Source organism: Mandrillus leucophaeus, unplaced genomic scaffold, assembly GCF_000951045.1.
Source record: "Mandrillus leucophaeus isolate KB7577 unplaced genomic scaffold, Mleu.le_1.0 Scaffold623, whole genome shotgun sequence".
NCBI classification, from domain to species: Eukaryota; Metazoa; Chordata; class Mammalia; order Primates; family Cercopithecidae; genus Mandrillus; species Mandrillus leucophaeus.
Window position 1 is genome coordinate 1,297,329 of NW_012106731.1, and position 17,964 is coordinate 1,315,292.

The window sequence follows — 17,964 nt, forward strand, 5'->3', positions numbered from 1 at the left end:
ATGTTTTAGAAATAACAAAATTGCCAAATTATGTACTTGATATCTTTCCCAGCTAATTCACAACTTCAGCACTTTTTTTAACACCTCCTCAGTTCCACCCAAATCTTCACGCCCTAGCTTTGTGCTTCCCCTGCTCTCTGTATGACCTCCAAGCCCTGGAATTCATCTCTCAGCTCACTCACTTCCTAATCCTTTTGCAGGATTTCTCCCCAATCAGACAAAATCTATCTCTGTACTTAGAAGCACACTACTTCTACCTTGAGGTAGGAAGGGACCTACCACACTTTCTACTTTTCTTCTTCTTCCTCTCTTCTAATCTTTCTTCCTCTTGCGTGTTATTTAACTCTTAGTATTTTATCTGTTTAATTTTCCAAACCCTTAATCCTCTGATAACCACCCCCACAAGGAATACGGAAAAGAAGAGGTTTTTAAAAGAAAAATCAGCAGCAACCCAAACCCTCATTCTTCCTGAAATGCAAAGTTCAGTATTCGTCTGAGTCATGGAGGTTTACTTACCCTGTTTCTCACTTCTCAGCTCTCACCTTATAACCCCACTTCACCTCTCGCGTCTGATATTTGATAGTTCTCCTTGTGGGCATGACTCTGTGGACTTAATCCAAAAGATAGATCTCCTTTCTGGTTCTTAGCTATGCCACTCCCAGAACTTTTCAGCAGGCATTTGCTCAGCTGACTTAGTTGAGGTATAAATGATGCTGTAAAGAATAAGGCGTGTCTGCTTGCGTGCCTGCTTTCCCCAAATCCTCAAACTGAGACTTACAAATAAGGGTAATCCTTTTCCAAGCAGATAGTGTGGAAGCTGGACATTGGTTTCAGCCACAGTGCCGCTGCTCAAAGCACATACGGAATGCTTCATGAGTTTGCCTTGCAATTTATGGCATAATTACACAGACATCTTTAATGATAGTTATTCTGTGCCCTTGCACTAAGTTTCATTGTTTGTTTAAATGAGCTAAAGTGATTTAGAAATAAGTAAGGTGAAGTAAATGGGGCAGAATACTTCTGGTCAGAAATGAGGAAAAATGATGGACTCATGAGACTGATTTTCTTATGTGACTTCTAATCCAGATCAGGAGACAACTACAGAATGAGATTTTGTAAAATGTCTGGGCGGTAGGAAGCTGGGTCAGCTAAAGGTGCTAATGTTAGGGAAAACACTAATTTCAGAGTAGATTGCTCTTGCTACTTTATTTTGTATAACTTGTTTTTTACACTACCTAATTTAATGCTTGCCCTGTATGAGAACAACTAAGGAGGAATTCTTTTGACACACAAGAGAAGCAGAAAAACAAAACAAGATGACAGTGTAAGTTCTGACATTAAACTATGTGAAGTCATATCCTGGCTTTACCCCATGCTAGAGCGGGGACTCTGAGCAAGTCACTACACCTCTCTAAGCCTCCGTTTTTTCATCCTTAAAACTAGGGAAATGATAGCATTTGCCCAATATTGCCCTTGTCAGAAGTAAATGTCACAATCTGCATAAAGCATAGAGTGCCTAGTACAAAGTCAGTGCTGTTTTAATGGTACTTGGGATTTGTTTTAATCAGGTATCGTAAGACACACAGATATGGAGATGACTGTCATGAAGGAAGAAGTTTGTTACACAGTAGTTCCCCTTAGCCTCGGGGGGATGCCTGAAACTGTGAACCTTTTAGATACTCTTTTCTCCCATACATCCAGACCTGTGATAAAGTTAAACTTATAAATTAGGCATGATGAGAGATTAACAATAACAACATAAAACAATTATAAAAATATACTGTAATAAAAGTTATGTGAACGTGGTCTTTGTCTGCTTTTCTCTTTCTCAAAATATCTTAATATTCTTTTACTGCAGTTGACGCAAGTAACTGAAACAAGGAAAGCAAAATGGCGATTAAGGAGGGACTGCTGGACTCACAAATCCCTAGAGACAGGGCCCATACCACGCCATTCAGGGGACACACGGGGAAGCGCCAGGGTCTGTGAAGGGGAGAGGGATGTGGAGAAACACTGCCAAGAGCCCCCACTGTTTTCCACAGGAAGGAAGGCGCAGCAGGATGAGCAGGTTTAGGATAAGTGGCTAGTTTGAATCATTACAGACGGCGCTAGGGGGTAGGGGCTGTCCCTAATTGTCTGGTACCTGACCCTGGTGTGACCGGGGCAGGGGAATCATGGCTAGAAGCATAAGGGCCTGATGAAGAAGGTGTCCTGGATATGGGCTCTGGCCCGCTTGGTTTTGTGTGAGAGGTGGCTGACAGCAGGTTGTTTGCTGTATGTAGGAGTTTTCCAGCCCTGAAAGGATAGTCCCTCCAGTGTCTGCAAAGCCCTAAGATGTCTGCATCCAAAATACAGAATAAAAAGATATGGTTCAATACAAGTACTCATTAAGACTAATAATCTGTCATCATCATTCTCATGCCCTTAACAGCACAGCTAACTGATGATTAATATACAGTTTCTGCGTTAACAGTCCTGGACTTTATTAATGGTGGGTGGAAGTTAATATGTGTATGCAAACTAAAAAGTGGCATCCTTTTCCCTAATGACCCAACCATTATTCAAGAGCTGTGTCTAGTTCTGGATTTCAGACTTTTGAAAGAAATGAAGAAATAGTACTAGATACAGGGGCTCACACTTGTAATCCCAGCTACTTGGGGGGCCGAGGTAGGAGGACCGCTTGAGCCTAGGAGTTCGAGACCAGCCTGGACAACATAGCAAAACCCTGCCTCAGTTTTAAAAAAGAAAACAAGAAGAAGTAGTGAAGAAATTGGAGAGGATTCTGAGAAGAAATATGCGAAGTGGAAAAGAGCCTAGAAAGAAAGGTGACAGATGCCGGGATCTAGTCTTCAGAAGAGATATCTGGGAAACAGCATGGCAGCCCTCAAGTACTAGCTCCACTTAAAGATTTAAAAAAATCATTCAGACATTCCCCGTATTTGGTGATCATAGAAGAAACTGTAACAGGCTTAATGTGAAGCAAACAAAATTCAACTTCAACTAAAAGAAAAGCAAATAAATTCCTGATTTTAGGCATCCACAGCGATGCCTTTACACAAGGGTATGAAGGTGAGTCTCAAAAAAGAGAGAAACACCTTTCAGCTTGGACAGAGATTATGTGTCTCAGAGGAAAATGAATACCGAGACAGCTGACCTCTTGGTATCTCTTTCTAAGGATTATCTGCCTCTGTGACCATTTATATTTTCTTGAATTCTCTCTAGTAAGCCCCAAAGACAGCTTTACTTCTTCTTACTTCCTTTTCACAGGGGAAACACACACACACAAACAATAAAATAAAATAAAAAACATAGCTTTAGATATTTTTCAGAAGAGAGAGATTGCTTTACAGAAGAGGCGGGACTTGATCGAGGGTAGAGTTAAAGTACAACAGAGAGACAGTCTGAGACATGAGGCCCCCAGCCTTGCCTATGTCAAGGTTAGCAAGCAGCTTGGCTGAAAACAAGAGGAGTGAGAAGTCAGGGTCCTGCCCCGTCCCATCGTAGGTTGGATTTTCCAAAGAACTGGAAACTGAGGTCATATACATCAACTTGGTTAACAAAGGCCCCCAACCATTACAAAGGAAGGCAGGTGCACTTCCTCTCAAGCTGCCCACATACCTTCCCACCTGCCTATTGTAGGAAAAAAAAAAAAAAAAAGCACAGATAAACAAAAAGAAAATTAAAATCTGATTGGCCCCACCAACTAGTGCCAACAATTTGGGGCATAATTTTCCAAATCTTCTTTTATAGTAAATATATGGGTGCCCTTTTTCCCCCAAAACTTGGATTATACTATGTTTAGCTCTTTAGTTGCTTTTTAAAAAATTCAATGGTATATTTTTATCACCTTTTTATATCAATATTTCTGAAATACCATTTGTAGTGGTTGCTGAATTCCATTGTATGAGTATACAATATGACTCTCTTAATTCAGTAATGTTGGACAATTAGGATCTTTCTACATTTTGTATATTATAAATAGTACTGTAAAGAACACCCTTGTAGGAAAATCTTTGTACCATTCTTAATATTTCTTTAAGGTGTATTCCTTAAAAGATTAGCTCAGTGGGTAGGCTTTTAAAAAATTTTTCATACAACTGCCAAATTGACCTCCAGAAAAATCGTTTGGTGGGAGAGCACCCTTATCAGTTTGCCTGCCATTCTGTTGATTCTTTAGGATTTTACCTCTCCCCACTAGTGTCGCCCTTGTTGGGGTCATCTATCTTCACAATTAAAGCTTTGAAGATAATAATCATCTTTTGTACCCTACATGGCTTTGCTTCATGGAAATGACTCTACTGATCTTATTTATTTTCTGCATACATCCCTAGCTTGCAAAACCACTGAAAGATAAATCAGCAATAAAAAGATAACAAAGTGGCTCATGCCTATAATCCCAACACTTTGGGACGCCCAGGCGGGAGAATCACTTAAGGCCAGGAGTTCAAGATAGGCCTGGACAACACAGTGAGACCCCCCATCTCGACCAAAAAAAAAGTTGATAGATAGATAGATAGATAGATAGATAGATAGATAGATAGATAGATAGATATAAAATTAGCCAGGCATGATAGTGTGCACCTATAGTCCCAGCTACTCAGGAGGCTGAGAAAGGAGGATGGCTTGAGCCCAGGAGTCCAGCCTGAATGACAGAGCAAGACCCTGCCCCCTCCCCGGAAAAAAGCCCCCGTGTGTTTGGAAATTAAGGAATATGCTTCTAAATCACATCTGGATTAAAGAAGAAACCTACTGAAAATTAGAACATGTTTTTCACTGAATGAGAATGAAAATACTACATAGTAAAGCTTTGGGGTTGCTTTTAAAACATCACTAAAAGGAAAACTTGACACTTTAAGAATAAACAGTGAAAATTAATCAGCTAAAAGTACAGCTCAGGAAGTTAGCAAAAACAAACAAACAAAAATAAAGTTATTGAGGTCAGTAGCTTCTTATACATCTTTGTATCCCCTCTCATTTCCCAAACAGCGCTTGACACATGAGAGCAACTTGATGAGCATCGGACTGGATTTGTTCAATCTTTAAAGGCCATGGTCCTGAACATGTGGTATTTCTAAACTGTCAGGGATGAGGGAATGTTTCCAATCTGATTGATCTGCCAAAATAATCCATCCAAGTGTTATCTAATGCTTGCAATAGTAGATTCGAAGTTGGGGAGTAAGAAACACCTAACGGGCCATGTGTTGAAGTGGGCTAGTGAAGATTACCATGGTTCACCAGGTTCACAGTGCCCTAGGTTATGGTATGGCTGCCTTTTCCTTAACTTGGAGATTCCAGGGAAGTGTTTTGTGTTTATTGTACAAAAAAATCTCTTGGAGATAAAGGCTAAAGGTAAGTCCCTTTGTATCATTCCATCAGGCACATTGCTTTTGATCATCAGAAGCCAAGAACAAGGACCTGGTCCTATGCCTGTTACATGGGCAACTGTCTGTTGAAGTTAAAGAAAGTTTTGCATGTATAAGGGATGGAGGATTAGGCCCTGGGGATCAATTTTACTCAAGGAAAAAGAAGTGACTTTAATTTCATTAATGGTCTCCTGGATGATTCTGCTACAAGTTTAATTCTCCATTAAATATTAATGCCACTCAGTGCTTAGCATCCTGCCTTCAGTATCATACCACTCATTCTGACACTAACCTGTTTTATATTTTATAACCGTATCACAGGGCTTTTTCAGGAGAAGTCAGCAAAGCAATGCCACCTACTCCTGTCCTCGTCAGAAGAACTGTTTGATTGATCGAACCAGTAGAAACCGCTGCCAACACTGTCGATTACAGAAATGCCTTGCCGTGGGGATGTCTCGAGATGGTGAGCTCTCACAGCTTGAGTTGTACAGTTGCAAGGGGTTGTGAAAGTGCCTTCTAAAACCTGGACTCAGATCTGCCAATATCTGCCCCGCCTGTCCCCTCCTCATTATTCCACCTCACGCCCCCCCATGCTCCTCTGGCAGCTTCATAGAACTCACAGCAGCCGCTTCCTCCTCCTCCTCATCCTCAGTGTCAGCCAGCTGGCTGATGGGTGGGGGTGGTGTGGAAGAGAAGTGTCTCGTGGTCAGAACACCTTCAGATTTTTGATATTTCAGCCATTATAGGTGGGTGGATTGATTGACGGTAAGTGTCATCTGGGGCCTTACTAAAGATGCCTCCTCTAGGCATTTTCCCCCGTAGGAAACGTGAACCACAACTGTTACTTGCTTTACACTAGTAAGTCTATTGGAGGTTGAGATGAAGCCACTTTCATGCTAACTGGATATTTTGAATCACATGCCAAAGCCAACTATTTGTACATACAGAATGTGTGAAAATAGTGCAAAGCATGGCTCAATGACAAGTGTTCTTTTCATTAAACGAAGCTACTTTAAGGAATAGAGACCATCTATCATTCAAGTACAAAACGTTTCAAGATCTTCCTGGAAAACTATCTTAAGTGCACTGAATAATCGACACCAGATTTCAAGACAGTTATGCTTATACGTGGAAACTGGGCAGAAAGCACAGCGGGTCCATTTTAAGGATTTTTTCCAAATATACCAGCTGGCTCTCTTAAGAGATCCCTTTGAAGGAAAATGTCTCCTCCAATGGAATTTCAGCCTGTGGAAAAATACTTCAGAATGCGGAGCAGGCTTTCCAACAGTCTGCCTTCCCCGTAATCTGATGTTCTTAGCGCCCATAGACCTACATAGGCACGAGTTCACTTTTGCTCCTGCATATTCTAAGAGGCCACTCTGTGCACCACTACAAAAGTGAAGCTTTTGTCATTGGAAGTTACAAATGACAGAACTTCCACCATATTCTCAGAAATTCCTGTGACATGCAACTCAGCAGATTTCATCTTCTGATGGTACTAAACCGACAAAGTTAGGTATATCTCCTCCATTTGTAAGTTCAAATCACAAGTTGTGTGTGCATTTTCTCAAGAGCTGGTCCCTTTATTTCACTTACAGGATATAATTGCCGTTGTTAATATTAAGACAAAAGTTAAATCATAATTGCAGAGTCACAGCAGAAGTTTCACCTGTGGGTATTAGGCCCCTTAGGTGTCCTAGAAAATGTTTTCCAAAACATTAAGCACCTTCAGTATGCCTTCTGAAAATTTTGCATACAAGAAATAGCACAAGTTGTTGTAGGCATCGAATGAATTCTGGAGGTTATGAAATTATGGTTCTGAAACTCAGAGCCCACATCAGCCTGGTTGCTGCCTGAGCAGCACCACCTCAGTTTGTTATCTGAGTCGTGGAAACTGGAAAGTGACCAGTATTCCAGCTCACTTGTTTCCTCTGTGAACAAGGACAGAGCGTCCTCTTTGGCAAGAAAAGAATTCACCACCTGGCCACTGTGGGGGCTTTGGTTCCCAACTTCGTGTCCATCTATCCTGCCTCCTGCCCTGGACTCTCATAACTATGATCTTAGTCAAATGGATGGATGCATCCACCCCATCAGCTATAAATTTAATCACAATCTATTAGGAGAACTAAGTCCCTCCAGCAAAGGCTGAGTCTAGCTGAAAAATCAATGAGTTCATGGAAGAAGTCAGACCAGGAAATCATAGGGTTTTTTGTCTGTTTTTGTTTTCAGTTATCTTGGTGTTTCACAAGAATTCATTTGATATTCTGAATGAACTGGAAAGTTACTATAGTGATGGCTCCACTTTAAATATGGGGACACATCCCAAAGAGAAGCATTACAAACAGAAATCTGCCCAACAAGGATTATATATTATAAGGATCTTATATTATAACACCATATTTGTCCTTTCCAAATCCTGATGCTGTGATTACTTGAGGCTAAATGAGAACAGCAGAAAGTGTTTAAAGATGGGTCCGGCTGGGTGTGATGGCTCACACTTGTAATCCCAGCACTTTGGGAGGATGAGGCTGGAGGATTGCTTGAGCCCTGGAGTTCCAGACCTCAAGCCAGGGCAACATAGCAAAAATCCACCTCTACATAAAGTGAAAAAATTAGCTGGGTGTGGTGGTGTGCACACGTGGTCCCAGCTACTTAGGAGGCCGAGGTGGGAGGATCGCTTGAACCTTAGAAGGTTGAGGCTGCAGTGAGCCACATTCACACCACTGCACTTCAGCCTGGGTGACAGAGAGCAAGACTCTGTCTCTAAATAAATAAATAAATAAAAAGATGGGTCTCAGGGTTCCACAGGGGCTGCCATGACCTATGAGTGGAGGAGGGGCTTCTTGGGTCAGGTACTCTGATGTAATTCAAAGAATTAGAGAGGCCTCGTCCAGTTCATTCAGACCTCACAATGCAGCTGCAGAATTAGCCACTTGATCAAGGAGGACCGTCAGAGCGCACAGGGCGGTGAACTGAATGAGCGCTGAGGTTTGGCTGCTTTTTACTCCTCGGACCCTGTGAGTCTTTGCTTCCCTGCGCCTTGGTCTGCATGTGGGAGAGAAAGAGGCAGCCTAAACCAGCTGCACAGAGGAAGAGTGAACAGCCCATTAAGTTATCAGTGGGGCCCAGTGGGTAGAGTGGGGACGTGACAGCAGGAAAACAGAGATGGCATCTCTCTGGGCCTCTCCTACCTGCACCAGGTCTCTTTCTGCAACATGAGTTTCTCTGGGATGTGTGTTTGCTGTTGGGGAGCTGGAGTGAGCCTGTGTGGGTTGGAACTGTTTTCACCTCTGAATATGTCCTTATTTTGTGGTCATGCAGTTTTGGATTGAGATTGTCTGAGACTTCAAAGGAAACCCCAAAGCTCGCAGGAGAGAATATTGAAGAAAAGCGCATTGTATGTAGTATGGTTTGGCTTTTTTCTTCCAGCTGTAAAATTTGGCCGAATGTCAAAAAAGCAGAGAGACAGCTTGTATGCAGAAGTGCAGAAACACCGGATGCAGCAGCAGCAGCGCGACCACCAGCAGCAGCCTGGAGAGGCCGAGCCGCTGACGCCCACCTACAACATCTCGGCCAACGGGCTGACGGAACTTCACGACGACCTCAGTAACTACATTGACGGGCACACCCCTGAGGGGAGTAAGGCAGACTCCGCCGTCAGCAGCTTCTACCTGGACATACAGCCTTCCCCAGACCAGTCAGGTCTTGATATCAATGGAATCAAACCAGAACCAATATGTGACTACACACCAGCATCAGGCTTCTTTCCCTACTGTTCGTTCACCAACGGCGAGACTTCCCCAACTGTGTCCATGGCAGAATTAGGTAATGGCATGCATGCTTCTCCTGAGATGCTCTGTTCATGCCCTTTAAAGTAAAAGGGGCATGTCTGACTTTCCTCTAATGAGTTCTGCTAAATGTTGCAATTCACCTTTACCATTTGGGCCACTTCATTTTCTGCCCTGCCCCCTTGCTTTTGACCCTCTGCTGTTTCCCATGGTTTATCCAATACCTGCATTGACCTCTCAGCATTAGAAATGGGACAAAACCAACGGAAGCAGTCTTTGAATTCTGCAGAAAACTGGAAGCTCAGGAAATGGCTACATTAACTTCATTAGTGGTTTAGTTATATTCCAGGGATTGCTTTATACCTAAGGTGACAAAAGAAAATGGCAGTCCACAAACTGAACTTGGCCCATAGACGTATTTTTTTGACCAGTGCAGTTTTAAAATTTTTGAATCAGTTGCTAATATTTAAATTTGGATAATTATACCCAAAAGTTCAGATTTTTTAGCTTCTTGTGGGAGGGGAAAAAATGATCTATTTACAGTGGGCCAACATTTGTGAATGTCAACAGCCAACTGGCAACAGCCAGGGGCTTACACCTTTCAATGGGCCCACCCCACTCCTGCCATTTATATCATATGCACAGCCCCTGTAGGCATCTAAGTTTTGCAACTCTGATATACAGTATAAATGTTCAACAGAAATTAGCTGCTTTACTTACCAGAATGATCTGATGATGGATATTGGTGACAAAATTGATGTAATTCATATAAGGCTCACCATGCAAAAGACAAAAAACTGTCCTTTTCTTACTGCTGGAACATTACTGCTTCTTGGGAGATGTGACCTAGAAATGTTGATAACACAGACAATGGGCAACTTTCCATTTCAAGAAGGTTGTGTTAACATCCACTGCTATATTTAATCGATTTTTAAGTACAGCACTATTATTAGAAAAACTTTGATAAGAACCTTTGTAGTTTTTGAATTTGATCTGCTCCTCCTGGTGGTTCCTCACACAAGGTTATAATCCTTTGGGATATTTCAATTAGTTGCTGTGGAGATGACTAAGTTAATACGAGGAGAGAATGAAGACTTCAGATGGAAAAGAAACAGCAGGTTCAGACTTGAGCACAGAAATCCTCAGTTCACAGAAATAATGGCTGTGTTCTTTAGACGGTTTCTCTACCTCTGCACCCCATAAAACATCTTTTAAGTGAAAATTTATATTTCCAGTAAAATCTTTCTCCAAATAGAACAAATTGAATGTTCTTTACAGTTTTTACACAAGCATCTCTTTATGGGTCTAAATTTAAATCCTCAAGAGCAGAGACATTTTAAGCCTGGTCTTTAACCACTGAACAGCATTAAAAGGTGTATTGCAGCTCTTTTGATTAACAGAGAAACCTCTGAACTAGAAGCCAAGCTGAGCAGAGGTAGGTTTGGTTTTTTTTTTTTTTTCTTGAACTAGAACAAAAACCTTCCATTTTTGTCATGAAATCTTGGTTGGCTGAGCCTTAAGCAGAACTGTAATGAAAGTAAAATTTTCAGATATGAATAAGGATTTGATTGAAAGCTGACATGATACCATGAAAAATGACCTGACTCACTTTAGGTTTGCTTCCACCTTACCATAAGTATTAGTGACTCTGTCCTGTTTGCTTGTCAAATGTTCAATCCTGAAATAAATCCATAGGCCTTAGGCAAAGCATTGCCCTTGAACATGGCACTTTGGCTAAAAAATGCACTGACACCGAAGTGGGGCCAGAGATGGCTGAGCTGATTCCCTGAGGCTCCCGGACAAGTCAGCTTCCTCTTCCGTGGTCTCACTCTCCAGTGCAGTCTGGGAGCCCTGCCCCCTCACTGCTTGCTCTATGTGCTTTTAAATTAGGAATTTTTCACAGGTGGTGTGGCATTTTCCAGGATAAATTAAATGAGATCATCACTAGGAGAATTCCCAAACCCAAAACTAAACTAGCATTTATCTGGAAAGGATATAATTGGGCTGTAATTCTCTTATCCCATTTATGCATGCAAAGTGTTTCAGGGAGCTAAGAGTATCATGAAAGTGGCCCAAGTCTTGTTGCTGCTTCTCCAAAGCTACTTACATTTCCCTGGTATTTCTTTTGGGGCTTACAGCCTGCTATCTCTTTAAGACTCTTGACTTCATTTTAGGCTAAACTTTGTCATCAGATTTTAAACAAATGAAACCAATTATGTAATAGGAAGATAAATTATAAACCAACACGTCCTAAGTCCAATTCTCTCTTTCAAGTGTAGTATGCACAACCTATTACTTTTAGTGAAAAATATGTCTTCATCCTTGGCTAGGAAATTTTGCCCTTGGTGTACAATTAGTACCTGAATTATACATTCCAGATAAACAACCTAGGTTTTAAGTGCAAATTATGTTTGTTACTATAATTGATATCTAAAGCTTTGCACAGGAGAAACAACTGATATATTGCGCAAACATGAGACAAGAAATCCACTTATATGGGTGGTGGTCCTAGCATTAATATAAGTTGTACAACCCAGTATAAGTCACATAACATCTGTGAGCTGTAGTTTCTCTACCCCTAGAATATAAAGGTCTGTGTCTCAATCATAGCTCTGCCACTTGCCAGCTGTGACACCTTGAAGAAGTCACTTCACTGTGGTTCAGTTTCCTCATCTGTAAAATGGAGATAATACTAGTACCCTTCTTCTGGGGTTGTTATAAGGATTAAGTGAGAAAACACATATATTTAGGATAGATACAAAGTAGGTGGGACTGGCATACAGTAAATGCTATATGTGTTAACTGTTATCATAATTCTTAATGTCATTATTATTTGTTAAACAAGGACAGTTTGGACTAGATGCTTTCTAAAGTTCCTTCCCACTGTGAAAATCTCTGACTAACTCAGAAGCCAGGACTTCCCATCTGAAGTATCAAAGCGCTGGCTGTATTGCTGAAGCAGTCATGGTTGGGGCACATGACTTGCCCCAGTCACAAAGTGAGGTAGATAGATTATCTGCTGAGCTCAGACAGAAGCCAGGTCTCCTAACTCCTAGCACAAAGTGTTTCACTATTCCAGACTTTATCTGAGAGACCACGCTTAAATTCTCGACTTTTATTCAGCCTGACCATACTCGCGTTTGCTGAAATGGAGATTTAAAAATAGCAAAGTGTCTAAAATCTTACACTTGCCAAATCGACTATGAATTGGAATGAAAGGCTGTTGGTGAGCAGATGGTGTGAATGCAACCACTGCCCTCTACTGGTATGTCATGTACATTGCATGATTTGTTGTCTCACTTTTTATTGGCTGTTTTAAATAGGTAGGGATAAGTGGCCACAGTTTCTTAAGACAAAGTGAAACCACAAGATGCTAAGTATCTTATTAACTAGAAATGAAGCATAACCTGGAAGGAAATGATATGAGCCTCTTCTCATCCTTCACTCCACAGCATTCCCCTCTGCTTCCCCGTGAACTCTTCATCTTCATCATTTTTTTATTGGCAAAAATTGGTTTACATTCTAGAAACGATCTTATATAGTGAGAGTTCTTTCCAAAAGAGGTAGTTCACTACCTTATTTATGTATTTTCTTGTTTCTTACTCCCCATTATTTTTGTCTTTACTCACCTCTTCTCAAGCATCATTGATTCTAAGACACATAATTTACTGGCTTCTCCCTCTCACTCTCAGTTTCTCATTCTTTCCTTTACATTTGTTATTTTATTTGTGTGTGTGTGTGTGTGTGTGTGTGTGTGTGTGTGTGTTTTTGTTATTTATTCATGCTGTTTTAGTGTCTGTGTGTTTCCAAGAAGGGCTGTTCAGGTTTATTATGTTTCAGTGTCTCTAAGGAGATTCTGGTTTCCAGCTCCATTTAGGTGAACCTGCTCTGTTTTCACACAAACAAGTCTGCTTCTGTTTGACAAAAGCAGTAACAAATTTCCAAACAACTAGATACTCTCCCTAGTGTTGCCAAGTTTGCATTCAGCACCATTCTTTTAAAATGGCTTGCCTATTCTATGGTCAAAACCCTAGGGAGAGGGATCATTTTTTGATATGGTTTTATATTCATGGGATTTTGTCAATTCTTTTTAAAGAAATACTTCTTTAATCATCCTTCCCTTCCAGAACAGTTATTACCAAGCCACTCCAAATTGTTAGTTCCTGGCATCTAGATTCCAGCAGCCTTCCATGTGGTCCTCCTGCCTGAGCTTCTGTGTGCTGCAATCCACCAAGCACAAAACTGCTTGTTCCATTTCCCCAGATATAATTTTATTTTTATTTTTATTTTTTTTAAGATGGACTCTTGCTCTGTTATCCAGGCTGGAGTGCAGTGGTGCGATCTTGGCTCACTGCAATGTCTGGCTTTCAGGTTCAAGTGATTCTCCTGCTTCAGCCTCCCAAGTAGCTGGGATTACAAGTGCCCGCCACCACACCCAGCTAATTTTTGTATTTTCAGTAGAGACAGGGTTTCACCATGTTGGCCAGGCTGGTCTCAAACTCTAGACCTCATGCCTCAGCCTCCCAAATAGCTGGGATCACGGCGGCCACCACCATGCCCTTGTATTTTTAACAGATACATGTTGGCCAGGCCGGTCTTGAACTCCTGACCTCAACTGGTCTGCCCACCTCAGCCTCCCAAAGTGCTGGGATTACAGGCGTGAGCCACCACACCCAGCCAATCTCTTACATTTCTGACAGCTTCAATTACTTTTTTCTTTCTCTTCTTCTGGGTAATTCAGCTTTATATCTTATTATCTAATGTCTTGAATTGTCCTTCCAGTGTGTTCATATGTGTTTGCCAGATTACAAGTTCCTAGAGAAAACTTCTTTGGCCTCTAAGTCTTTAATATCTTCAAACGCCTTAAGCTCAAGTATAATAACTAATATTCTGTAGCACATTCTAAGTAATCCTCCCCATTCTAAGGGCTCAACTCTTTTAATTCTCATAGCAGCCCTGTGAAATAGGTACCATTTCCCTCATTTTACAAATGAGGAAACCAAGCACAAAGAGGTTAAATAACATACCCGAGATCGCATAGCTAGTAAGTAGCAGAGCTGAGATACAGACTCAAATGGTCTAGCTCCAGAGTCTATGACTTCACAACTACACTATGCATAGCCACATGGTAGGCCCTCAGTAATGCTTATTCTGCAATTTGCAGGAAAAACTAAATAAATACCTAGTTGTCACCATAAAAGAGTATCATTTTCTAGTTTTTCAAGAATAAGAATAATCCTTCCCAGGTCAATGTTATGTGGCAGATGTGTCTTCATAAAAATGCCAAGAAGAAACACCAGGTTAATCATTTCCTATGTCTATCTAGGCCAGTATTTTATCATTCCTAGACATGAGTATAAAGACACAGAACAAGGGCAAAGTCAGGAGGGTCTTTGAAGTCACCAAGTCGTATCTTCAAATGTTGGCTTTGCAAAGTCCCTGTCCTCTTTCATGTTGCCAAATACAAAACAGTTCCAAATTACTTGTTTAAATGTGTAAAGACAGTCAAAACCCGCACAGACATTGTTTTCTACTTGTTATTTTTTAAAGTAAATATTACATCACCAGTTATTCAAAGAACTTGGCTTTTCATGTTTGTGATCTCCTGTTTTCTCCTTAGAACACCTTGCACAGAATATATCTAAATCTCATCTGGAAACCTGCCAATACTTGAGAGAAGAGCTCCAGCAGATAACGTGGCAGACCTTTTTGCAGGAAGAAATTGAGAATTATCAAAACAAGGTATGATCTGAGGAATTTTTCCTCCTAGGATTGAGGCAATATTGGGGAGGGTGTTGGTATAGGAAATTTGGTCAAGAGTTCCCACAGACCAAAGAATGAGTGTCTTTCATCAGATATCAGGTTTCTGTTTAAATATCTTTTTTCCAAAGCTGCTAATGTACTTGAAGCTTTGCAGATGCCTGCATGCAAAATTTAAGCAATAGCAAATAATTTCTATTGTGCTTTCTAGGTATACACATACCTCCTTCCATTTGTCAACAGGAGAATAGATTAAGCAGCTTCCAAAAGCCCAAATGAATGGAGATTTGTCTCAATATCCCAATCAAAGATTTTAAGGTCTGGAAGTTCATGTAAAATAATCTCAGCCTCATGTTTCTGAAAGTTGACAAGGAAGCTTCATGTTTCTGGAAGTTGTATTAGGGAGTATATACAAAAAAAGTGTAGAAGCTATGATCGTAACTCCAGTCTGAACCTAGCAATATGAGGCTGACAAATAGTGCCCTACTTGCCTTTTTCTATAAAACACCCAGATCAACAGGATTATCTAGGTGAATCTATTTTACATTTGAGGAAAACTAACATCCGTTGGCATGTCTAGAGAGTGAAACATCAAGACCAGACCTTGACTCCTGGCTCCTAATTCAGTGTTTCTTCCACCCCATCATATCGGTGGAAACAGTCTGAAACTAAGATTAGGGAAACAAGTTGGCAACAAAACACATCCAGATCATTCTGTAACTGAATTGGAGAGTGGGAATATAAAAGGAATTTAACAGGACATGTTGGGGAATAGCAACACATCACTTTGTTTGCCTTTGAGGTAGCAGGTAATGCCAGCAGCCAAAGCTACAAAGGAGAAGCAAGAAAACAGTAAGAAGCAACAAAGTATATGAAATGGGATTTTAGAGTCAGAGATGCTTGGATTTGCATCCTAGGTCCCATATCCACTAGTTTTTTGTTTTGTTTTGTTTTGAGACAGCCAGTTTTGTTTTGTTTTGTGCCCAGGCAGAAAAATATTCTTACGAAAGTGAATTAAGGATGTCATAAAGGTTCTCTAGAGGTGGTATTTATCAGAATGTGCCGTGCCTAGCTCATAGTAGGTGTACAATAAATTCAGTTGATTCCTCCTTTTCTCCCTTTCCCCAAGTAAAGTGGTATTAAATTTTCCAAGGCAAAATAATTACTTAAAAGAAGATCCAGGCTAGACGCGGTAGCTCATGCCTGTAATCCCAGCACTTTGGGAGGTCCAGGCAGACAGATCACTTGAGGGCAGGAGTTCAAGACCAGCCTGGCCAACATGGTAAAACTCTGTCTCTATTAAAAATATAGAAATTAGCTGGGTGTGGTGGCATGTGCCTCTAATCCCAGATACTCAGAAGGCTGAGGCAGAAGAATCACTTGAACCCAGGAGGCAGAGGTTGCAGTGAGCTGAGATTGCGCCACTGCACTCCAGCCTGGGTGACAGAGCAAGACTCCATCTCAAAAAAAAAAAAAAAAAAAAAAAAGAAATCCTACTTTACCACTCTTCGTGGCCCAGGGCGAAAGCAGTGGCATGCTTTGCTTTCATAACTCTTCAACTTCTGCTACAGAACCTAACATCTTCCTGGAGGATGTTAATGTGTTTCCCTCTTTAACAGCAGCGGGAGGTGATGTGGCAATTGTGTGCCATCAAAATTACAGAAGCTATACAGTATGTGGTGGAGTTTGCCAAACGCATTGATGGATTTATGGAACTGTGTCAAAATGATCAAATTGTGCTTCTAAAAGCAGGTATGTGCTTTGCAAGTGAATTTTGAGATCTCTTCCTAACCTGCTTTCATCCGCTTATTAAAGAAATGCTTGGTAAGGAAGGTGTCGGGAACAGTTTTTCTCCAATGATAATAGCTCAGGTTTTTCTTAGCAGAAATGGAGTTCTTCTGAAAGGTTTTCAGATATATTCAGGAAACATTCCCCCCCACTTCACTTCTCTTCTGGATGAAAAGATTAATTTGAAGGTCACCTGCATTCCCAAATTTTCCCATCACCTGTGTTTTGTTTCTACACTCCAAGTCCTCCGAGTTTATGATGTTAGGAAGAAGGAAGTAGAACTCAGAAAGATATACTTGTTTTTGATTCTTGGTTTAGTACATGTGAATAAATGTTTTCCTAGCAACTCTGAGACTCTGCATTGCGAGGTAGAAGAGTGCTAAGGAAGTAATTTATAAATCAACCCTCACTTCAGTTAAACAGGCCTTAGCTTCAGCACAACAGTCTTTACATAGAAAACTCTGTCTTTCTGGATAGACAGCTGGATGTGACTGAGAACCCACTAGCTAAACTGCACACGACACCCACCATGCTGTCTCAGAAGGAGTCTCTACATGAGCACCTTAGAAACAAACTCACTAACATCAGATGACCCAAATGACCTGAACCATTTCTGCCTCTGCTTAGGTTCTCTAGAGGTGGTGTTTATCAGAATGTGCCGTGCCTTTGACTCTCAGAACAACACCGTGTACTTTGATGGGAAGTATGCCAGCCCCGACATCTTCAAATCCTTAGGTAAGGGGTATCAAGGTGCCTTTTCTTCAAATCGGGGCTATAGGAAAAGATGCGGGTTGAGTGAAAGCTCTGCTTGGACAAAATGAAAACTGGTTATTCAGAAACAAAAATTAAGGGATTTTATACCTATTTTACTTTCTAATTAGTCACTGTAGAAAAGTCATATAGCTCGGCCGGGCACGGTGGCTCACGCCTGTAATCCCAGCACTTTGGGAGGCTGAGACAGGCAGCTCATGAGGTCAGGAGATCGAGACCATGGTGAAACCCCATCTCTGCTAAAAATACAAAAAATTAGCCAGGTGTGGTGGTGGGCGCCTGTAGTCCCAGCTACTCAGGAGACTGAGGCAGGAGAATGGTGTGAACCCAGGAGGTGGAGCTTGCAGTGAGCCGAGATTGCGCCACTGTACTCCAGTCTGGGCAACACAGCAAGACTCCGTCTCAAAAAAAAAAAAAAAAAGTCATATAGGACAAAAGTTTTTTGTCTACATTACATGTAAAGATCTAGAGTTTCATTTTATCTAGTTGGTAAT

General features: G+C 41.2%; 1 protein-coding gene and 1 long non-coding RNA gene across 4 annotated transcripts in view; one reads left to right on the plus strand and one right to left on the minus strand.

Annotated features, from left to right (window-relative positions):
* Positions 1 to 17,964, plus strand: part of RORA (RAR-related orphan receptor A) — a 150,318-nt gene that overhangs the window by 116,827 nt on the left and 15,527 nt on the right. For all 3 annotated transcript variants that reach the window (XM_012000271.1, XM_012000270.1, XM_012000273.1), the window contains 5 exons: positions 5,685 to 5,826; positions 8,793 to 9,188; positions 14,772 to 14,893; positions 16,531 to 16,663; positions 17,327 to 17,434. In XM_012000271.1, the coding sequence (XP_011855661.1) occupies positions 5,685 to 5,826; positions 8,793 to 9,188; positions 14,772 to 14,893; positions 16,531 to 16,663; positions 17,327 to 17,434 (901 nt within the window). The remainder of the gene's footprint in view (positions 1 to 5,684; positions 5,827 to 8,792; positions 9,189 to 14,771; positions 14,894 to 16,530; positions 16,664 to 17,326; positions 17,435 to 17,964) is intronic.
* LOC105554036 overlaps positions 1 to 17,964 on the minus strand; it is a 58,667-nt gene that overhangs the window by 9,281 nt on the left and 31,422 nt on the right. The window contains exon 3 of the long non-coding RNA XR_001008265.1: positions 9,872 to 9,997. This is a non-coding gene — a long non-coding RNA (uncharacterized LOC105554036). The remainder of the gene's footprint in view (positions 1 to 9,871; positions 9,998 to 17,964) is intronic.